This window comes from Stigmatopora argus, chromosome 2 (assembly GCF_051989625.1).
Source record: "Stigmatopora argus isolate UIUO_Sarg chromosome 2, RoL_Sarg_1.0, whole genome shotgun sequence".
Classification (NCBI taxonomy): domain Eukaryota; kingdom Metazoa; phylum Chordata; class Actinopteri; order Syngnathiformes; family Syngnathidae; genus Stigmatopora; species Stigmatopora argus.
The window spans coordinates 9,984,339-10,009,136 of NC_135388.1; the positions used below are offsets into that span (position 1 = coordinate 9,984,339).

Genomic DNA, 24,798 nt, shown 5'->3' on the forward strand with positions numbered 1-24,798 from the left:
AGTCTACTGACTAGTTTGACTACTGTTAACCCTTGTGATGTCTTCATTTTTATTTTACATCGGGAGTAAAAAGTACATTCAATACGTAAATCAGTTGTATTAAAAATATCCCCAAAATGCAAACTATATGTCGCACTGGCCAAAGAATACACAATGAAGAGGAATTTTAAAAAAACAGGCGGATAGGAGTATAAGATGCATATTTTTGGGTGATATTTCATTTATCAGTAACCTAGAACAAACATATACGTTAAAGTCACAATAGCAAAAGGGAGAACAGTCTAAATGAGCATCTGTTAACATAACAGTATGAAAAAAGTGTGACTCATAGTCCGTATAATACGGTACTCTATTATAATTTCATTTAAATGACCAAAATTAGTCACTTTTTTAAATGCTTCAAAAAAAGTAATTTACACAATAAAAAAAATTTCAGGGTGAAAACAACAATGAAAACATGAAAATTTTAATTATTTTAAAAATAATCAATTATTGAAGGCTATTAGACACAAGAAAGTTCAGAATGTTCTTGCCAATTATATTTCATTCCCATGTGTCTGTCACCACCAACCGATGCATTAATAATAAAAAACTGTTTCAAGCAGCCAGGCCTTGTTATTGTTGCGGTGGTAGTGAAGACATCAGAGCAATGAGTTAAAAAAAACATTGTGCAAATGTTTTCTGTTGACTTTATGTCAGCCCAAGTCTGTGATGTGGCATCAAAAATCTCCAAACCCCTTCTGTTGTTAGATGAGAGACACAACAGTGCTGTCATGTCTACTCATATCAAGTGACTTTTGCCTTAGATAAGACATCTGTACCTGTTTTGGTGACCCAGTGACATGGAAGGAAAAAAGGCCTTTTTTAATCAAAATCAGTGGCAAAAAAATGACAAGGAAAAGATGGGCAGGCCTTGCACTAGTGTTAAGGTTTTAAAAAAATAGATGCATTGATATTTTAAATCTGCATTAAGCAGTATAGTATTATGAAATGCAATCACCTTACTGTGATTTGAATGCAACAGACTCAAATTACACAGGTAATAGTGGAGTAAAATATATAATCTAAATCAATAAATAAATCAAAAGACCTGGTATAATCCCGGCGCTTTGCAGTTTTGGCAAATTAGAAAATCTATATTAGTATATCGTATCGTTATGAAATTGGTGATTCACAACTTTAGTTAAAACTAGGGTTAACGATTCATCGATCTGGATCAATACACAGATCAGTAAAGCCACTAGCCAATCAAGTCAAACAAAATGGGAAACATCTATCAATTCTGTCATCTTTGACATGCCATTTTGTTATAAATTATGGTTTTCATTCCAATGTCTGAAATGCCCTAGTCAGAAAATTGTCACTAAATTATTTTTTCTTTATTCCTTCAAGTGAGACCACACTTGTTATCTTAAACATGTGCATATTTCATTATACGTTTTATATTTAAAATGCAAGAATTTCAGTACTTGGTTTCTCTATAAAAAATGTCATGACAATTGGTTTCTTAATCAATGAGAACATACCTCCAATCCTGGCATTGTAAGCCACACCGACTCCACAGATTCCATTGTTGGCTACTGCGGCTACTTCACCAGCACAGCGTGTTCCATGCCTAAAAAAATGGAGATTGAGAAGCATATTTTTTTTTAAGTATCACGTATCATTCAGCTAAGAATATAGCTTCTGTCACATATTTATAAGAATAAGTAGCACACTCTGTTAATAACATTGCTTGTGACAGAAAGTGCTGCTCACGAATTGCGGTTCCAGGTGCATACTGCAGAGTGAAAAAAAAAAAACCTTGGCTTTGATTTATTCAAACAGCTCTAAAATCCCATTTATCTGAAAATGTAAAAAAAGAAATACACAGAGAAAACAGTAAGTCACTGAGTGAGTGTACTATACATTATTTACAAGAATTAACCTTGGAGCAGTCAGAGCACAAAATCAGTCAAAGGAAAGGGCAAAATGTATCTTCTGGATATGAGATGGATTTTATTGAATACCATTTTCCATTTCTACGCGGTCTATTTCATTATTCCAAAGCCTCCATTGTAATGTATCTTGCTCCAGGCCCTGAAATGTTCCGAAGTCCAAAACAGAGTGGCTGTTCAGCACATTCCAGTCAGGTGCATTCCCCCTGTCGGCCAGATGGATACTCACAACTTATGCCCTTCAAAATACCACAGACCCTCACTGTGGTTTTACCAGTCTAAGTCTGAAAGCTTAGTATGTCACTGTGCCAAATCAGGATAGAACAGATCCAAATTTTACCTAGCCAAATTGCGCATGCTTGATGACCTACTTACACATGCATTGTTTAAAAAAAAGGACGCAGTAAGGAAAACCATCAGAACAAAAACGCCAAGAAAATAAACCCACACACATCATCTTGGCATTTTTTCCAGAGCAATTTATCATCGAACATTCTGAAAACTATTTTGCCAGGCTACTGGTGTGGTTCTTAACCTTATTGGAGCTACCGAAACCCATCACTTTCATATGCAGATTCACCGAACCCTACTTTAGTGTAAAATAAAACATGATTTTTTTTCTAATTCACGATATATAAATTCGTCACAGCACTGATTGGCCAAGCAATGTCACGTGATCATCTGCAGCCAGTGATGGTCAAGTGGGGAATGTTATCGTGAATAGATATGATGAGTCAATTTGTCTTAACATCCGTGGCAGAGGCTCCACCGAACCCCTGAGACCAACTCACCGAATCCCTAGGGTTTGATCAAACCCAGGTTAAGAACCACTAATATACTATTTATATGCTTAGCTTATGAAAAAGAGATAAATGACGAGCATTCAAGCGAACCTTTTCAAATTCTGCTTTTGACACATTCATTACAGTCATGACTCATGAGTCGGAAAAATGGTTTTATGGAATACAAATGCAGCCAGAGAGATGTTTTTAGATTTTGACTGATTGAGACTTCTGTACAGGGATGCCCCACCGCATATTTTTGCATGCGAGCTGAGTCATCTGATTTTTTGGATCGGCTGATAGTCTGATCCGATACCTCAGAAATGTATTGTGGGCAAAATCCCATCCAAATGTGCTTTTTCCCTTTTGTTAGCGAAAACAAATAATAACAATTAAAATAACACAGTCAGAAATCATTCGTTACAAATATCAGATACAACCTATACACGGATACAAAATATACTAAAAAAGGTAACATTAATTATTTCGCACCAATATCTGAGTTTCTATCTACTAAAGACACACACACACACACACACACACACACACACACAACAAAATACAGCAAACTAGAGGGTCAAACAAATTGCTTTCTTCCGGGAAATAAAGCACGTTGTGTTTAATAAATCTGACAAAGTGGCATTAATACAGAGACTGTGATTAGAGGGACACAATTTACTAAACCCTACAGCAAGGTCTACTCTAAACAGAGAGACAAAATTGCGTTACATTAAAGATATATGTGGGCCCAAGGCCAACAGCATAATCAGTAGTCATATCAGCAACTTGCAAAACCATTATCTATGTTCAAAAGCTAGCTGAGATTCAGCTCCAGAGATTGGCTACAGAGAGGCTACAGTCAGACGGATGTATTTGTGTCTGAGGAAGGACATTTGTAAAGGACAAAAACAACTGTACAATTATTGTCAGAAAAGCTGGTTGAAACTTAGGTCATAGCTTGGCCTTCATAACAATCATCAACATTCAGATTTGAATTGATGTGCTTAATCACACGAGAAGTTTCAGATAATATATAATCGCTAAAATCAAAGGGGAATTGTTAGTTTCTTAAATAAAAACTTTCTGTTCAATTAATTGTAAATAAGATTTGCAACCTGGATTGTTTCTCAGGCTAAGCAAATCTACATCAAATAATGCTTTGATAGTGATACGAAGCTTTGATTTACGTTTGTTCTTAACGGCCCTTGCCACATTTTTTAACTTAAACTCTTCTCCGTTTGCCTCATAAAGCAAATTGTACACCTAAAACCAACACTTACTAATTACAAAAATCAAAAGGCTTTGGCTCATATGATGTTAGCCAACCATTCTCCCAATTTTCCGATGCGAAAATAAAAGTGTTTACCAAAGGATCTAGATGTTTATAGAGTATAGAGAACATAAATTTAAGCATAGAAAGACAAAGTTTAGTGTCCAGTAAATATAAATAACCCATACACTGCACTCCAGAATTAGGAGAAATCACAACAATATTTTCTGGGATACAAGTAATGAAAATAAGTCTTTTAAATTAAGTTGGCATCCTCTGCAATGAGTCTGGAACTCATGAGCCAAGAAATTGAGGAAAAACTAAATTCAGAAAATGCCAAATCGTAACCCGTCCTCAAAGGAATGTTTTTGGAAAAAAAACATCTCGACAGCATGCTGTCTTGGATAAACAAGTGTGTGAATAGTCACATTGCTACCCTGCCATCTTTACTGCAGCCCGTATGTCGAGGAAGAAAGACAGCTTTATGGAGGTTGAACAGAGTTGGCCTTTCTGCACGGTAACAGACACTTTCAGTCAAAGTCACACAAGCTGGGTTTTTCCTGCCTACTGGTTGTTTACACACACATCTGCACCGACCCACTGTAGGGCAAAGACAAGAACGTACCATGCCACTCTTTTGGTTTTGCCACAAGGCAGGCATGAGGAGCTCCGTGGCAAAAGATAAGCTGAGAGATGAGCTATGTATAGAGAGATGTGCAGCAAGAGTGCAGCATCAATATGGAGTTAAATGTCTTAGTTGGGCTGTGGGCTACTATGAGTCGCAAGAGGCGCTAGTGTCAAAGTATGCAAAGCCCCCAGAGGGATTTTCACCCACATTTTTCCACCTTCCTATATTTGGACTTTGTCAATGATGGGTTGGTACACCATTGCCACCAAAACCATTAAACAAACTTGATGTTTATTTTAAAAAAAGTGTAAAAATGCTTTAGACAGTGTTTCTCAAACATTGTACAGCAGGTATCACTCCAAAGAATACTTTGCTCTGTTATGTCAACTCATTGAGCGCCATTAATGTGAAGAGACGTCAAATCATTTTGACTCCGAGTCAAAATGGAGCAGACATTGTTGAGGCACACAGGAAACCAACAAACTGGGTCAAATATTACTGTCATGGTAGATTGCGATTGACATAATTGAGCACCCCTGCCCAAGGGTGTGGTGCACAAATAAAATACACTGCATGATCATTTCATACAGTCTTGTCATGCCCCTTCCAAGTAGATCTGTGATGATCATTTCAGGAGGTCATGTCGACTTTTGTTTTATTTTATCATTTGCGTCATTCACTGAGACAAGATATGCACTGGGACTAAACAAAGCTCAACACTCACCAGGTGACCAGGCCACCATCTAAATGCTGTCCGAGGTCTTTTTTGTATAAAACCTTGGATACTTAGCCAGAATAAAGCAATTTATTCATTCATTTGGTTAGTATTTGCTGAACTAATGACTATAAATATATGATTCCCTCACTTTATTTTATGGTGTCAAATCTGCGTTTGGTAAAACTCACTCGTGATATATTGCTGATCACAAAATTATAGCGCAATAGAGATTTTGCATTAAATTCACCAACGGTCTGAGTTTCAAGTGAAAGAAAAGAAAAACATGTAGGGTAAGTCACAATAATTGGAGATGATAGACTGTAGGCATGTTTGCTTTGAGCAAACTGGATTGACTTTGTCTCATTAATTCTCATGACTTAATTCAATCATTTGTCTGCAAGACATGGCCATGGAGGTTAACAACATCTAATGCCATCTCCAGAGGCCACTTAAATAAATCTGTTTCTTCACACATCTCCTTTATCCGAGGGCAGATTTCCTCATTCTACAAAAGCTAGAAGGCTATTAATGTCTTCCCAGTGCAGAAAAATAAAAATAGATATGTGTATATATATATATATATGTGTATATATATATATATATATATATATATATATATATATATATATATATATATATATATATATATATATAAAATATTGGTAGTAACTGCATTTTAGGAATTTATGAAAACAACAAAAACGATCTCTATACATAACACAATGATCAGAAATTAGGTGTATTGATGTACCTGTTGTCATTCAGCTGTGTATATCGTGGTTGAGGGTCTGGGTCCCCATCATTAACGTCATAGCTGGCATCTGGGTCCTAAAACAAAGTATGCTCCAAAGTCAAACCTTCAAGACGTGGAAAGTTAAACTACTTGACTGTGACTAAGGCAAAAAAATAATAATTTAAAGATACTTTTCCCCCCACCAAAATAACTAGGTAAAGAACATGAGTAAAGTGGGAGACAGTGTAAATAATTAGTACTGACAAGTATTCTTTGTATTTAAAAAAATAAAAATAAAACTTACATAATTCTGACTCAGGTCAGGATGGTTCTTCTCTATTCCATCATCCAGGATGGACACCACCACTCCTCTACCTGTGTATCCCAAATTCCAAGCAGCTCTTGCATTCAAGTCATGGTGGTTCGAATTGTACTGAGGGGTGGGGACATTAAATAAGTAAGATTGGTATTTGCATTGACAAAAATCTAAACAGAGAAGAAAAAAAGTGGATATTTGAACCCAGGTCCCCCCGCTGTGAGGCCGACGCGCTAACAACGCTTTGCATGCCTTAATTATTTTAATAGCTTAATAAATACTATTACATATGAAAATTCCATTGTTTCTTAAATGGGATGTTTTAAAGATTTCAATGTGTCTTTCGTCACTCTTGATTTTATTGGATTGTTAAAAAGTTCTCGTTCTTTTGTGTCACCCTGTACTTTTTCACACAATTCATCAAACAACTCTACGGTGTCAAGTATCATTATCATATCGGAAAAAAACTGCATTTCCAAGACAATAAACAGTGTTTTCCTTTTTAAAGCTGCTTCATCTCATTGAGAACAAAGCTGGTTATTATAGTCTTTTAAAACAATGCAGTAGTTCTCCAGTTCAATAATGAAGTTGCGTCGCGCTGCGTCGTGCTGTCTCTCCTCTTCATTTGCTTTTCAGCAAATTAAACAACAAAAAAAAGAGGTTGGTCTACCCACACATGAAGGAAATGGAAAAGGCAGCAGGGGAAGGCACAGAGCTCTTTTGTAGCCGCGTTGAAGAGTGCATGTTTATATTTTGATAAAAGCAAAGTTGATCTCAGTGGTGAAAAGGATTTGAGAAAAGCAAAAGTTGTTGATCCAATTTCTATTGACACTTGCAATTTAAGATTTTCAAGTTTGTGCTCTGTCATATCTAAAATTAGAAATGAAAATGCTTTTCCCACACAAATTCTCTTTACACTTCTTTGTGTCATCATTGACGATCGAAACGTATCTTTTATTGAATGGAGAAACTTTGTGGTTTGTTTCACAGATGTTTTTTTAACAAATATATTTGTCAACGATAGTAAGTCGATTTTGTTGCATTATAATGAATCTTCACGTTCTTCACACACACCCTCAGAGGAACAAGAAATGGCAACTGGTATATAGTATTCTTTTAGGAGCCTTGCATGTCATTGAATTTCTGTGAAATGTTAAAAATAGGAGTATCAGGGTAGTATTATTTGTTATCATTGTACTATGTTTGGAATTAAAGGCTCAAATTTAAGCATGCAAGCCAGAAAAGAGAAGCTGCCCTTCCGTTCAGCAATGAAATTTAGACTGTTGCTTCTCTCAAAAGGAGACAAAATAGATACACAAAGGACACTAAGTTAACTTGGGGGAAACATCAGTGTTAGAGTTATTTGTCGGTATTGATTCTGGGTTAATGAATAGCCCAACCGATAAGAACTAACGAATACAAGCCCCACACAAAGGAAAACTGCAACTCACCAAGTACCACTGATCCTTTAAATTTGGATCATCAAGTTGTACATAGATGTCCCTTTTTTTCCTACGTTTGACCAACTGTTGTTCTGCCCAGGTCACCTAAACAAAGAAGAGAGCAAACAAAAAACAAAAATGAGGCCAACATTAATAATGGAAAATAAGATGCCAGCAATTGTGTCACCTGTCAAGTTAATGGATATCCTCATTCTCAGTGTGGTGACAATTTATAGTGAGATAAAAGCCAGAGTGGGATTATGCACAGTAAACCTTGTTGGACCACAAGAATAAAATTGAGTTGTTATTAAATAATTTATGTGTTTTAGTACTTCAACAAGGGGCATAATGGCTTAGTAACAATAAAAAAAAGTTAAGTACACAGCTCACACTCCTGCATTCGTTAGACTACAAAACCACAAATGAGAACTGCACCCCAAAATTTCGCTCTTTTCATTAACTAAGCCAGCCAAGAAGATGGAGATACATGGCATTTGGTGGTATAAAGGTGTATAGGCAAGTTTTAAGTCCTCATCAGGCCATATTAGAAGGATTTCAGCTCATATATTTTAGAATTGGCTGAAGTCCAGATCCTGATGACTATTTATACCAACAAAATCTGAGGGGGAAAACTGTGGAATTGGTTGAAAACAACTAAAAAACAAAATGCAAAAATAGATACTAGGGTGCCACTGTGACCCATGGTGAACCGTACAAGAAGATACATTGAAAGGGTGATGCTTCACATTCTCTGAGGTGCATTGGGGAAAAGAGGAATTCAACAACAGGAAATGGAGGCTCAGTGGAAATCACAAATAGAGAGGGAGGTGGCCTTTTCTCTAGCAAGGATGGCAGACGATTGCTTTTTTCCCCCCAGACCGCACCTGTGTTGCAAAGCCACAAAACCAAGGAAGCTAATTTTATAATGGGTATTAAGCATCATCATGACTTTGCTTTGTATCGAGTTTAAGAACTCATTTAATGCCAGAAAATTTATTATTTTTGGACATAATGTTGGAATAAAGTATGAAGCATAAAGGATGTTGAAGGTAGGAGACCTAAAATATACACATGATGAATAAAACCCTGGGAAAATATCTGAAATCTGTCTTTCCATCTTATGCATAATTATTTACCATTTTTGCCATTATCTTGCGTCATTTCCAGTAAAAAGATATCCCATTACAAAAACAATTTTGAGGTCACCTCAAAAACCTTATTCATCACAAACATCTGCTGGATAACAATTGTATTCCCTCAGATTTTATTCCAAAATTATTCCTAGTTAACAATGCTCTCAGACTGAATGTACAAATAAATATTTACGTGAAAATGCTCTTGCTGTTGGCCTGATTTCACTTTGCCAATTAAATTTACAATGATTAAAATGAGCAATGTACACAAGAGTATTAGGCTCTTTCCCACCATTCAAAATGCCCCACATTCCCATTGCTATGAATATTAATGTCTTACTCATTCCTACTCTGTCCTTCCCAGTGGAGTAGGACATATGCGTTTTTAAACTAACCTCAAAATGACATGCAGAACTACTGGAAAACACAGAAATATGAAATTCCCATCAAGATCAGTCAAGAATACTGAACTGCAACCTACAGATGCGTGTTTATGACTTGCAGGCCTCCCCAAGGAAGATTCTGTTCAGTTTCCATCAAACTTATGACAACTAGTATGGACAAATTTGACATTTGACATTTTTTTAACATAACAGCGTTTAAGCCAAGCATCTGCTTTTGCCCATATGGATGTTATTTATTTGCATTTTACTTATCCTACATAATCATAGAGATGAATGAACTATTGTATACAAAATCATTGCTGTTGATAAAACACAAATATACGATAGTAATGAATAATGAAAATAATGGTCATTCCTTTTAATAGCATTATTAATGCTATCAATCTGTCTTTTATTCTTTCAAATGTCATTGAATATATTAGAAAAAGCCAAATCTATTGCCCTTACCTTGGGATCTTTTAGTAGACGCACATGTGTACTCCTATGATCTGACAGCGATCGCTTCGCCACCGTACGATGCTTGAAGTGATAATAGTCACCAAAAACCTGTAATACAAAAAAATGGAGAGTAGTCAAGTACAGATTGCTAAAATAAATAAATGAATTTAAAAAAAAAAAATACTAAAAAATTAACAGTATAACTTTCGATGGCTTGGTATGGCAGTGTTTCCATGTCGAAAAGTGTCCAACAAAAAACAGGTGTTGCTATTTGAGCATTCTAAACATCAAGTCAAATTTGCTTGACTTGAACTGAATTTTACTTGTTGACATCACAATCCTATTACGGATTATTAATCGGCTGTAAGGATCAGTGAAATGGAAGATGGATGAATGAAGGACGGATTTTTGTTAGTACACAAGAACCAAGGACGATTTGGTCAAGCTGCACTTTAATGTTTGCCAACCACCACTATCATGAAGATATAGCATTTTACTGGCCAATTCAACAACTTTTAGTAGTATCGACAAAATGCAGTTAACTTTGGTGTGTTAGGAGAAAAATGAACACCTTAGAAATGCTCTCAAAAGAAAACCCACATTAATGCAACTAGTTATGTGTTCAAGAGATTGCCCCCCATTAGGAACAACTCAACTGTTAACAAAATATTCACACAGGCACACTTGCCACATTACACTCAAGAGTGTCCATTGCAGCATTGCGGCCCGGCCATCATCTGGCAATCAGTACCGATCTTAACGGCTAATGAGTTTCACCATTTAATCCAGACCACATTGTTTTCGTGGCTTTAAGTACTTTCCACTTGGTAAAAAAGTCATTTGCAGCTGTTGGAAAATGTAGATTGGGCATTTTAGAGTGACCGTTACTGATGCAGTGAGTTGGTCACAGATAGAGCAGAAAAGGTTTATCAAGGTAACACATTAATGATCATGGCCATTATTCCATGGTCTTTATTAAAATTCACATTTGTGTTTGTTTTTGTGCAGTCTACTTAACAAATACACCTTGTGAGAATTCTTCTGGGAAGGAGTTTTCAATAACACCAGAGTCTGTGATTTAAAAGGTCTCAATACGGTCAAGACACATGCTACTTGCGGTGAGAATGTCATTTAATTGTCAACGTTGATTAATTCTCCAAAATGTAAAAATAAATTACTGGACATTGAAATGTAATTAATATTCATTCGTTTTAACTGTTCCACCCCCTGGTTATTATTTAATGACAAGTCCGTATAGACAGTAGGTTTAATTTTAAATCTGACTACTGAGTGGCAGCTCTAATTACCAATATGAACCTTGTCATTTTGACAACGTGATCTTTGTGACCAACTTAATTATGAAGACATCAAATCATATCAACATGAGTGTACAGTCACAGGTTTTGTGGGCATCATTTATTGGATTTTTGCACACGAAGGAAGACCTTAACCTTGTGGAGTTGACGAGGATAAAATGTATACAGTTTTGGCAGAGCTGCTGACGAGTGTCACCTCATGCATCGATGAGAACCCACCTCTCACCCAAGTATTTATAGAGAGGAAGTGGGATTATATTGGCACATATACTGAATGAAATTGGCATGCACTTGTTTTTCCTCTTTTTGTTAGGTTTGATGTAGTCATTTGCTTAAATAATTTAAAATTATTTTTACCCCATTAATGAACACACAACAGCATATTGACAATAGATTGCTTTTGTTTATGTTTGCAGATTAAAGCAAGAAAACAAATCCTAGATACCCATAAGCATTCAGACCATTTGCTGTGAGTTTCATATATTTAAATCGGTGCTGTCTACTGAATGTCAATGATATGGTTTTACATCTGTAATGGGGCCGAGCTATGTGTGATTATAATGATTGTGCTTGAGAAATGCCACACGATTAAAGTCCGAGCAATCGCGAATCATGAGTTCAAAGGAAATGCATGAAGAGCAAAAGAGGCAGACTTGTGGCAAGGCACTGAAAAAACAATGAACAGCTGACTACTATTCTTGATTGGTCCAGGCCTGAGTTCTGACTTAAACGGAATCAATCATTTCTTCAGTGACCTGAAAATGGCCATCCTCCAACATTCACCAGCGAAACTGAAAGGGACGTGGGAGGAAACCAGCGAATGCGTACTCCACACAAGGTCAGAACACACCTGGGATTGAACCTTCAATCTCAAAACTGTAAGGCCGACGTGCTAACCACTCGACTATAGGGCCAACTCATGTAAAACATTTCTGCTCACATTAACACAAACACAAATTATGTACCAATTCTGTAAGTACTACAAAGAGAATACTTGTTATGCAATGCTTGCAATTGATCTGACCTACTTTACAGTTACACATTGATCTTCGAAGAGAATATAGTCGTGTAATACTGTACAAAAAACAAGTTGAGGTATTACAAGCGGTTACATTTGACTTAACGAAAAACAGAAATGCCACAGCCATAAGTATCTGCCAAATGGAGTCGGAAATAACATTTTATTATCAGATTGCTGGAGATCAAAGGTTCGCCCATTAGGGTCAAATTAACAGTTGAAGGATTATCTCATTCAAATGTGTTGCAGAGTCTCATGCAGATGCCTTAATGAGTTCACCCTCATTAGTGGAGGAATTCTACTGCACTTATGACTATTTAGCCTGTCAGGGAAAGTGCGTGCGTGTGTGCACTAGTGTGCATGTGCGCCCTTTGTGTGCTCGGGGCATGTGGTGGGGAAGAGGCATCTAAGAAGGAGCGTAAACTAAACTGAGATGGAGGAAATTGAAAAGGGTCAGGCAGGAAGACTGGTTCATCACAAGTGAGGCAGCCTTGTCACAGAGGCACAAAGTGTGTCATTGCGTTTGACATTACAAGGACTAGTAATTGAAGATTTCAATCTCATGGTGGAAAAACATATTACAAAAGGGACATTTGAGATTGTGGACCATTAAATGAATTAGATTTTAAGACAACTATCTGAATAATAATGATGTCTTCTGATAACTAATTCAGGAAACACTAATTTTCTTTTTTTATACAACACTGACTGAAATTTTTTACAGGTGGTTCTAGAGTGTAGCCTCTATTTTAAACCAAAGTTCACTGCACTGCACTGCATTGCATTATTCCGTAGTGGTTTTATAATTCCCCAGTGAAAGGAAAGGCAGAAGAGATCCAAAATGAATTCACTGACATTTCAGTGTAGGTAAATTACTTCGCGGATGAATCCCACAGTGGGCTCCTGCTGCAGGCAAAGATATACATGTGCTGGACAGAATTATAGTACGCTGACAAATAAGTGCGCTGCATTCATTACCGTGCTACCTCCCATAATTAGATTAAAAAATTCAAACAAATAAACTGCTTCCTAGCTGACTGATTTTAAGATGTCTTGAAATTTAACATTGGTTTGCAGACATAGAATACTGTGTAAAGGGGACTGCCAGTGTGTCAGCACTTGATAAGATTTAACCTTCCTGCCTAATTTTATCTCTCCTTAGCGCCATGATGGACCATTTGAATGGACATGAATAGAAAATGTGTTCCTCTGACCCTGACAGAGGTCCACTGGGCCTTTTTAAACCAGATTTCCCTATAAGTTGCGGTCTTTAATTTTTCCATTATGGACGTCTCTACTGAGAAATATTCTCTTTTGTCTGTGTAGCTACAGTGGGTAAGCCAAAACGTCTTCACCTTATTTCAATGAACTCTTATCAGAAATATGTCACATGGACCCTAACAGCTCCAATAAAGTGGTAAGATAATATGATGAGTATACATTTGAAGGAAAAGAAAAAAACATCTGTTTTTTCTCTCTGAGCAGTCGAAAAACAAACAGTCTGCAAACAATGACTGCTTTACTCTAAAGCTTTATTGAATAACCATTATATTGCATGAATAGAAAACTGAAATAAAGCCATTTCTATTTTTAAAACTTTAAAAGAAGACTGTTAAGTCTGGTCAAAATCCCCATACTGCAATCTTCTTTGACCATTGCATACTTTATAACACTAAAACTATAGAATAGGGGCATCATGGGACAGCTCTTTAAAAACATCTCAACATATTGGAAAGCATTTTTACAGTATACTGCATAGCAATGGAACTCATATAAAGTAACTTTCTAAAGCATGTTTTGTTTGGTAGTTGAGTTTTTAAAAACCTTATTTAGTCTCACTTACCCTTTTTTTGTGTACTTTAGCTTCCGTTTGCCTAGACACCATTTTTCGGAGGTAGTTTTCTTCCTTTGCTAAATTGCCCATAGGTTGAATGTACCGCATATCTCCCACAAAGTCAATTGGATTGGCTCCAGCTCATCCTTGAACAGGATGAGTGGTAGAAAATAAATTGATGGATTCATGGTGTATGTCAAGGGGTACAAATCTTGAAGGAGTGCAATTTTTAAGTGGTCCACTTCTAGTTATTGAGGTCAATCAGTCAACATCCCTTTTCTTGTCATCAATGTGACAAGAATCCTGAATAGAGCTTGATGCAACAGTCTAGTCGCATTATTTATACTGTTTTACCTCTGAATGTAGCAGAAATTACTCATTAAAATTTATATTCAATAGGTTTGGATCCAGTGCGTCCTAGCGGAAAGAATCTTGCGTAACATTTTAAAAAGGGGGAAAAATAAATTTAATGATGTGGAGTAGTGGAGAAAAATGTCAACAGAAGCCAATATTTCCTAGAAGTAGGCAAAATAGCTGTTGGCAAACAATTTTAAATGCCACTACTGTGTTAGCCTATCAAATGCTCTTATTTCAGATTATCCCATCTACTTGTGACCCATTGGCTACCCACTGCAGTATGCCTATCTATTGGCAAAACAAGCTTTAATAGAGCCAGGAAGTGAAGTGGGCTTCACTTCTTTCATACAAAGGAGAAAATAAGAGATATATTGCACAGGTACAGATACAATAGTGTGTGCACACTATTTTTTTAAACTAATTCACAGCATTTACGTGCTGCACATCCATATGCCAACTGCTACAAGTACAGAAGTGAAAATTCAAACCTGCACCTGCAACAGTGATATGTGTGACACCTTAATAGGCTTCTTAGAGACTCAGTATACATGGGTGCTGACTCGACCAAAACAATATAAAAGAGTACTTGCGCAGTAACAGTGAACTGCAGGGCCCTGCGCTGTTACAGCACAACATACAAAATGAATAGGAGGTTGTACAGGACACTTTGCTAAGGACAGTGTGAAAAGGCTTTATAGGTAAAGAGAGTTATCAATATGACACCTATTGAGGACTACTGTTGTATTTGATATTGACAATGGGATCAAGCCGTGTTAACACTTCTGTTCATGCTTTAACATGAGAAACCGTACTGGGGAAGGGCATGACATTGGGATCCTAGATGCTCAGGGAACCCTGCAAGGAACCCCATAGGAATTCTAAAAATATACAACTGAATGGCTATCATGTCACAGAACCAGGTCATGAATACAAAGACTGCAAGCGATGGTCTAACCGTCACTCTGGTTTTAGGCCAACACTTAAAAGGCTAAATGAAACTATAAAATCTACCACAAAGCGCTCACTAGGTGACCCAGAAAAAAGGCACTTAAACCTATTTGATATCAATACAAAAAGCTGCATCCCACTCCGCGTGGCCTCATTTTCATAAGAGTGTGCATATCCTGCGGCGGTCTTTTATGTCACTCGACCTCGCAGACGGAAAGATCATCCTGCAGTCCAGTCTGAACCTCCAGCACAGCTGCTGAATTCAGCTCACTGAATGCACAAACCACACGGCTTCATGGTGGCTGTTACAATTTCAAGAAAGCCAACCACAGCTATTTCCAACAGTCTGACAACACAATCAACATGGTTCTCTATGCCGCAGAGACTCACGCTATTTTACGTTTATGTGCGCGATTATAAGGATTCAGCTACATGTACGCAAGATTGTTATTACAGATTTCTCTCTGATTTTTTTCACCTTGAAAATAAAATGTGTTAGCATGATTAGGTTGGTTAAAAGACAAAAGAGTTGCAAGTCGCATCAGTTTTACTTACTGGAAGTGCAACGAGAAAAACAGCAGCCTTAAAATAGGCAATCAAGCTGAACTGGTGCCAGCACTGGGATTAAAAATGTTTCCCCCTAGAACGACTGTGTGCGTGTGAGAGAGATTTAAGAAAAGGTATTAGATATTATAGTAATGGGTGATGGTGGATGCTCAACTAGGCACAGGCTATTTCCAAGATACAGTAATTGCATATCTCCTGCATGGGCATTAGAATTAAGTCAGGCATGATGGTGCTAGATACTCAGGGAACCCTGCAAGCCAATTGGACTAGGAACCTATATGATGAAATCCACTGGATAACAGCACTGGAAATGAAAGCTGGCCGGGCCTACAAATAAAATCCACCATGAAATTCTGCCAATCACATTACTGGAAATGTACATTTAATACAAGATCTGCTAAATCTCAAGGTCTTGGCTGCTTTTCTGCACCTGACATAAGATTTAGAGAGGAAAAGAACAATTCTAATGTGGCCATCTATGTGGTTGTTTTAAATTTAATTGAACAGGAGCTGTAACTGTTGGACTACAACTAAAAAGCAAAGCAAATATGTTCATATTTTATCAGTGACACTCGTATAATGGCTTTTACATTCATTAACGGAGGTGTATTTGCCCATGCTTGTTAAGAAACATGAACCAGTATGCTGTGTCTTATATGGCTTGTACACTAGAAGGAAAGAAGACTCCCAAAACAAACACTTCAAAATATACTACATGGAAAACATAATGCATGGAACGCAATAAGCAGAACATCTACTGTATGAGAAAAGGGCATAAAATTATGTTCGTTATTCATAATACACAATAATGCTCCCAATGGAAATCCAATGCACCTTCCCAATCAGACCACTCTGTGGCAACAAACTGCAACAGTTGGAAATGGACTAAATAAGGCAACCAATCCCAAGAGCAGCACTTCACGATCAGCAACCTTATTATTCATAATATTGGAGATGGCCTCCCTTCCATAACAGGCATCCAGGGATTCAATATCGGAGCCATGCAGGTGGGGGTTGTGGTGAGCCCAATGGAATTTATTCTTTCCTACATCAGCACTACATGCACATATTCTGAAACACAACACACACGCACACACACACATGTATATATACATATATACTAATCTGGCATACTGTGCAACCGTTTCTGTCAATTTGGCCGTTTACCATAGACATTTACTGGAAACATCCATTGCAAATAAACACTATGCTGTCTTGGGAGACCAGAGTAGCTTTTGCATGGATTGAAAAAGAAAAAAGGAGAACATTTATTCAAACAGTAGTCAAATTGCAGTTTAAGGATTTTTTTCTTGCTTGTGTGCCTGATAATAATGAAAAAATTCTGTTAATTGCGTTGACAAACTGTGAAAAGATTATGGTGCTTTCTGTGTTTCAAGTTGGGATAAAGATGGGATCTTTATCTTTAGGTTAATTCCTGTTCTTTTGCCACTTCATGATACAGGGCCAAACTATAGAAACCCCATTAGATTAGACATGGGCCCATTTCACTCTGGATTAAGCACAACTTTGTTTTAAAGTGACCACCATGAAATGTAAAACTGTGACACAGTAGCACAACTTCACCTATGTGTTACAATTGAGGATTCCTGTTACATAGGGGGGAGAACACATTTACAGCCATCATAAAATGCTCCACCCAAATTGTACATTCCTCCTGAAGTGGTGCTTAACACAGGCTTTTCAACATTCACTTGGTTGTTTTCATTGTAAAAGGCTTATCAGATCAAGTCCCGGTTCAAATTGCACCTCAAACGACTGCCCCACCTCCCTTAGAAGTCTCTGTTGATGTATGTGCCTACATTCAAGAGAGGCTGGCTCATTACAAGCCTGGTTCAATACTCAAATAGCTACATATTGCACCCTTACGAGCCAAGATTGCGATTTCCAGGATTGAAGTTCAAGTGTCTTGCATTTTCTGCTCGTGTCAATCCAGCAGGAAATCAGTTCGGGACAAAGTCTTCTCCAGCAATAACAAAGCTCATTAGCATTAAGAAGATGTCTAACAACAGTCTTATCACTCAGCCACTGGCACAAATGCGTCAGTTGAGTTCAGCCCAGCCCAGTGAATTTGCTTCCTTCCTCAAAGTGATGAGTTTGTTGCCTCCACCCAGATTTATGATTTTAGTCTGGGTTCACATTCAGGGCTTTCTGAAGGTTGAGTAGAAACACCCAAGAGAGCTGATACCAAGAAAACACTGCATTTGATTGAAAGAGACGATCTTTACCATAACTTTTCAAGTTAGAAACACATCATGCTAACAAACATCTGCACTAAATATTATAAACACCAGACGCATCACATTGGAGCTTTGCAAAAAGGTAGCCATTTTGCATTCAGACAAATTCTGCAAATGACTCAACCTCCTCTACGCCTGTACGTACATGCACATTCCTGTGCTTTGAGAGGTGCCGTCCATGTATTTTCGTGTCCCCTCGGCACATCTGGCTCCTATTAAGACCTTGTGACCTGAGTGTGGGTCTGCTTCATCCCAGTCCGCCCCCACCCCCCATCACTGCGCGGTGGGAGAGCCGAGTAATGAGTGAGTGCCGATACGGTTCTCAGGACCCCTGGCAAGACGGGTGTTCACTCCTTTGCTGCCGGCAAGAGACAGCCTCCTGCAGATGAGCTTGTTATTTTTTCATCTGTTCTTTAGTTGTTGTTTACCAAGGACCATGAGTAAAGTTTCAGGTCATCACCTGCTTCGTACATGAGCATAAATTAGTCATGGACAAAGATAAATACGGTTAAAGAAATAGTGGGCAATCTTGTTTTCTGTGTGTGAGGTTGCAATCGGGGTTAAGGAGGCTTCTGGTTTTATGCCAATGTTGTACTGAGCAGAATAATGGCAAGCACATGCCATGCATCTTTAAACTAGTTGGGAAAAACATTGGAAGGATCGAAGAGGGTTGAAGCCAAGGAGTGTATTGTATTTACAATTTCTTCAAGATGAGATTGATGAACACTCAGTCAAAATGACTGTACTTAGATCGATCAACATTTTGGGGGATTGGCCGAGACGACAATTACAGTACTGGCATGTGCAGAGTCTGAAGACAAATAATGGTTCGGCTAGAAGTAAAAATAATCTAAAGAAATACTGCAAACCTTCAAAACAGACATTTTTCATGTATTAATCATTATGAAATGACAGATGAGCAGTGTGTTTAATTATCCGTGATTCAAAGCCACTTTTTCCATCAAAATTAGTGTAATGAAAAAGCATGAAGCATCTTACTGGCACCTGTTAAGACCAAGCTTAGACACCCTAAATTTAGAAAAAAACAGCATTAAGATGGATCAAATAAAGGTAATCCGGTACATGTCTAATTTGGATCCGTTTATCTGGGTTGATTTTATTTTTGTTCGGCTTACAAAGCAAGAGGGTGCCGAAAATTGAACCTATACTTAAAAGCCACGTTTTTGCAGCACAAATATGAATGTTTACTGTGATTAATAGAAACAGCCATCTAACAATCATTTACCGGGGCGCAAAACCCCTTTTGTGTCAAGTGTTAGTTATATCCCACTGGGAAATCAGCCAAATATTACAATGGGGTAATATTTATTTTGATGTTGTAAAGCTACTCTGGACATGGTTTTCAGTGAGAATGCAACCTTTTACATTCAATCAATCACTTGAAATTTGAGATAGGTAGATTAAGGCGCTCCTAACAGTTATTTGGGACACTCGGACAAAAAGTACGTATGGGTACAGTATAAACAGAATGTGACGTGATCCGTAGGTCATGAAATTATTGACAAATGTCACGCAAAGAAATCAATTTAGTGTTGCTCGAGCACATTTCATAGTTGTAGAGCTAGCATTTTGCTTTCTTAAATAGTCACTATCAAAACAATACATTGCACATCTAAATATAGCTGGCAATATGGGAACTACAGTATTATGACAATGTCTGGCTGCGAAAGAGTTGAAAAATGACCAGTTTCTCATGGTTTAACAAAATTGGTTGGTTGAGAGATTTAAAAATGAGACATCTGAGCCAGTGTCTTTCTCAGAAGATTGTGTTGCTTGAATTTATTGCCACAATAATACTCCAGTTATTCATGTACCGCTATGTGAATAAATGCAATAAATTTGCATTTTCAATGTCTACACTCCAGCTTGATAAAATGAATCAACTGCACTATTCATTCAAATGTTTTATGGCCAATAAGGTTTAGGTACATTAATTCAGCTGTATTAGCTCCACGTTGTCTTCACTAAAGTCTCCACCGGAGCGAACCGGATCAGTCAATATCTGCAGTTCATTAACTTTCAAAGAAGAGTGCCTGCACTGCGATGAAGAGAAATGTAGATCTGCTTCATAAAAGGCCAAAGTGCGGAATAAAAGACAGCTTTTTCAGAGTGACCCTTGGACCAAAAACAAGAAAGACATTGACGCTAATCAATACGGCTGCGGTGTCAGAGTTTTATAAAACACGTAAGGAAAGGTCCCCACACTTTGGACTGCGAACTCACAGAACAAGAAAAATCTTAAAAAGCTACACCATTACAAAGTTACAAACCACGCTGGAAAAACTGCAATCGTTTGGTTGACAGTGGGCTGGAGATGGTTAAGTACTGGCTGGTGAATCAATGATTAATGACTATACTGCATGAGTAAATACACTCACAAAACACACATTTTTCCTTAATAAAATATTAAGCGGGGGAAATATATCGCCTGTAAGGTTGAGTTACACGGTTGTCTTGAGTAAACTGAAAATCGAAGGGGCTATGATGAAAAATGGGCAAAACGTTAGGTTAGAACTTTATTTCATCCTGTATTCGGGAAATTTCTTGGTTGCAGTAGCAAGACAGACACACAATACACTGTAGACCTAGGTAAAAAACTGGAGCCACACACAACGCGTGCACTTGGTTGCAGTAGCAAGACAGACACAAGACACACAACACATTGTAGACCTAGGTAAAAAAACTGGAGCCACACACACACAACGCGTGCACAAAGTAGATTTATAGTCCGATTGGTTTGCGCTCTTGCATGCATCATTATTTACACAGAAGCAAGAGTAGCCAAATTTAGTTTTCGTAACATATTTAAAACCATATAACTATTAATTGAATCCACCTTCCTACCCTGATTTTCTTTGGGAAATGTAATGCACATGGATGTAGTTTCTAAAGGAATTTCTTAAGCTTAGTGTCAGTCAAATAAATTATGCTTGGTAGCAATGCGGGAGAAGAGAGGAAACACCTGTGCGGATCATGCAGAGCGGCTCCTTTCAGCGCTCAGTAGGCACATTTCTTTGCCCATCATCTCTGGTCCAATCCTTTTAGATGTCTCCCCAACATTTTTTTTCAAACCATATTTCCCCCATAGAGTTCACAGCTTCTGCTCTCCAGAGTCCAATTATGGATTTCTTCCTGTCAGTTTCTTTTGAAACATGCTGGTTATGGCCAATATAAAACTTTTATAGCATGCAGCATTTTTTTAAAAAAATACAATCAGTAACTTAATAGAAAAAGAATCCCAATGTTTGCCACTGTATGGCCAAGGATTGAATGAACTCTGACAAAAGCAACTTAATAACCATGCAACACTGGTATTGTGATTCAAAGCTGTCTAAGGATGCAACTTCAAAGTATATTTGGTTCAATGATTGCAGCCAAAAATAAAATGTGATAGTCACAAAATGTTATCAACTCTGACAACAGCATGAGACCAAAAAAAGGAGACAGCTATAATTTTAAACATAAAAGATAATAGACATCATTTATCTTCCAATAAATTGCATTACATATATCATCATCATTTGATAGCATGTGTCTTGGCAGGCCAGATTTCAGCTATGTAAATGTTTATTTTGTCTCGACCAGATTTTAACTTCATGTAATTTGCCTGTAATGCCCTTAATGTGGGCCCCTAATACACATAAAATATAAGGGCGGGTTTTTTATTTGCTTTTTTGTTTTGCTAAACCTTTCATATTTCAGGGCCTTCAAGATGAGATTGCATTTTTGGGGGAAATTGCAATGTGATAGTCATAGTGTTAAAGGGTCATTAAAGTCTGCATGAAAGTAACACGTTTGAAATGATCTGCGAAAGCATAATGGAGGCCAGGTTAAATGAGTTATGACTGTGAAAGATCAAACTAAGACAAAAGCAGTCTGTCATTATCTTATGACGGAGTAGTTGACCAGATGCTTAGATGTTAAACAATAGATTTTTAAATAAACACTAGCTGTTTAAGGAATTTCAACAAAATGCCATTTCTTCATCCCTTTCTGGTTCTTTAATCATTGCCTGGACAGATATGACATTCCTTGCTGAAACAACATTATGAAACTCATCAAATAAAGTAGAAACATATGGCCAAAGAGCAAACATGTAGTTTCTTTCTTACAAAAGTCCAGACACAATCCTTTCGTACTTGTTGAGCAGATTACCAAAACCTAGCAGCCAATGATAATCCCGATTTTATTTAAACATCTTTTTCCAGACTTATTATTATTTATTTATTTTTACCTTCAATCAGGAACAACAAAGACATTTCCATTCTGCTGTGTGGTGCTTTGCCTATTTAAAGGTCTCCAGATGAAAAATTAAAAATAGGATTCAAGCAGAATATAAATAAGGTCCTAAATCCCTTTTGATCATTTTGCCACCATGGGTTGCCAAGTTATTTATATCTTATAATGTCTAGGTAGAATCTGTTCGAGACCAACTTTGTCAATAAGTATAAACTCTATATATTTTTTTCATTTCCTCACTTTGTTAAGTACTTACTGAAGCTGAATATATATAGCCTCTTAAGGGGTAAAAGCCAATGAATTAGCCATTAAATTAACTATTAAATTGTTAAATGGCCATGTATGAGTTAGAACCAGAGGTTAACGATGCAAAACAGCATGTTAAATAGTGACACTGCCTTGATCGCGGAAGATTCAAGAGCTGTGTACAAGGTTGAATAATTGGTACAAAAATGCCTCAGGAAAATCCAGTGGCCTCAAAAATGCTACAACTTTCGAATCTTTGAAGGGGAATGCTTCCTTCATTGTCAGGTGGTTGATTCATGCGTCGATTTTGATATTGTTTTCCAACATTTCAATTTCTTCATTTTTAATTTACTCATTAAAGACATTCTAGCCAACTCTTATGTATAATTATCTCCTGGTGTATACGCTAATCTGCATTAACACATGAAATGGAACTGCAACCAAAAACAGATGTTTCTTTTGGAGAACAGTTTTGATGATCTGGGCAGGAAAAGGCCTTTAAAATGTGAATGTTGTAGAAACAAGCTTGCAGTTAGTCCTAATAACAATCAAGCCACGCGTCAGACGATTAATAGAATTAATTTAACTATGTTTTATTTATTCCTCTGTTCCCTATCATTTGAAAGCAATTTTCAAATCATGAGCATTTCTTTCAAAGTCTTCATTTGGAAATAGTGAACATTGAAGTGGCATGGAAATTTAAAAATACCCATATTTACACACAAAACATCTATTGAAATGGAACCCAAAGCACACACAGAAAAGGGCAAATGGGCTGATGAAGATATTACTCTCACTGTTTGATGGATAATATGTATAGCTCAGACAGTATATTCAGTGATTTATGCTTGGTTACCCATCAGGTTTTACATTGGATTAGATACCTTGATTGTCATGAAATAGCACAGTAATGACATACAAGTAAATGGTTGTATGGTTTCTCTATTGGACACTGAAAAGGCCTTGTTTAAGTGTAAAAGACCTTTTTTAAAGCTGTCATCTTGTGTCTGTAGGGTTTGGAATGATTATTTTATGGCTGGTCTCTGTTGGACACTGTAAAAGGCCTTGCTAAAGGGCACAAGACCTTTTCAAAAGCTGTCATCTAGTGTCTGTAGTGCTTTTCAGTTATTCTGGCTGAGGAGGGGACATATGAAAACGTGACAAAATGGGAGACAAAAGTTGAAGAAAAGAAAAAGGTATACATTTTACTTATTTATATTTAAATGTATCTATCTATCAAGTATTGACTTGAAATCTCACTGACGCTCTGATAATGAGAATTCAAGGGGAATAAGAATGAAGGTATACACTGCAATTGGCTGTTAATTGTATTCCTGACCTCACAAGCAATATAATCCAAGTTCGGAAAACCAAGTAAGGAAAAACGCTAAAGAAAATGGATGAAGCTAAACAAATCTGTGAGGATATTTTTAGATGTTAGGTAGAGAATAGAGAAAGCCATCCAGCTACAGTGTTCGATTACAGCAAATATCTTCAATGCATTCTTCCTGTTTCCATCGCAAACACACAACAGCTGCGTCATACATACAAGTGATGTGTGATCACACTAAAGCTGTGTGGTCAGACACACAGATACCAAAAGCTTAGAAATGTTATTTTGCTCAAAGCCCCTGCTAAGAAGCAGTAAGAAGCAGTTTTAGACTAATCAGTGCTCGAACATACATGACTGTAGAACTTGAACTCAGTGGTAAGAGACAAAAACAGACGCATGTCATGGATATTGCGTCCTGGTCATTATATTGAGATCACATTATAACAGAAGTGATCCCAGCCCAATTCAAAAGCAGTATAATTGCTGCTCATAACCTGCAACAAAAACCTAAGCTAATTATTTTAGATGACATCATATCTTTGTATATTGTTAAATTTCTGCAGCCTTTCAAGCTGTGGTCTTGTCAGATACGGTGCTGCTGACAAGTACCTTTTTCTGGAATCAAGTCCTGAATAAAGGCGATAATTTGCAGATTACATTTGCTGACGCCAAAAAGAATTGTTTTTGGCCACATGTTCACTTTTACAATATGCTGCTTGAAAGTCAAGCGCAGCTTTCTGAAGACGCAGTCTCACTATAAAATGGCATGCTAACTGATTAAACTGGACCCAGAGGACTCATACACATCCCTATTGCTAAGTCATATGCCAAATAGTGCCTACACCTGATACTGAGCCAAC

The 24,798-nt window shown here is 37.3% G+C and overlaps 1 protein-coding gene across 3 annotated transcripts in view; it reads right to left on the reverse strand.

Moving 5' to 3' along the window:
• Nucleotides 1-24,798, reverse strand: part of furina (furin (paired basic amino acid cleaving enzyme) a) — a 42,623-nt gene that overhangs the window by 12,155 nt on the left and 5,670 nt on the right. For all 3 annotated transcript variants that reach the window (XM_077622104.1, XM_077622113.1, XM_077622123.1), the window contains exons 3-7: nucleotides 9,811-9,909; nucleotides 7,836-7,931; nucleotides 6,373-6,501; nucleotides 6,087-6,163; nucleotides 1,527-1,615 (exon numbers count right to left, since the gene is read on the reverse strand). In XM_077622104.1, the coding sequence (XP_077478230.1) occupies nucleotides 1,527-1,615; nucleotides 6,087-6,163; nucleotides 6,373-6,501; nucleotides 7,836-7,931; nucleotides 9,811-9,909 (490 nt within the window). The remainder of the gene's footprint in view (nucleotides 1-1,526; nucleotides 1,616-6,086; nucleotides 6,164-6,372; nucleotides 6,502-7,835; nucleotides 7,932-9,810; nucleotides 9,910-24,798) is intronic.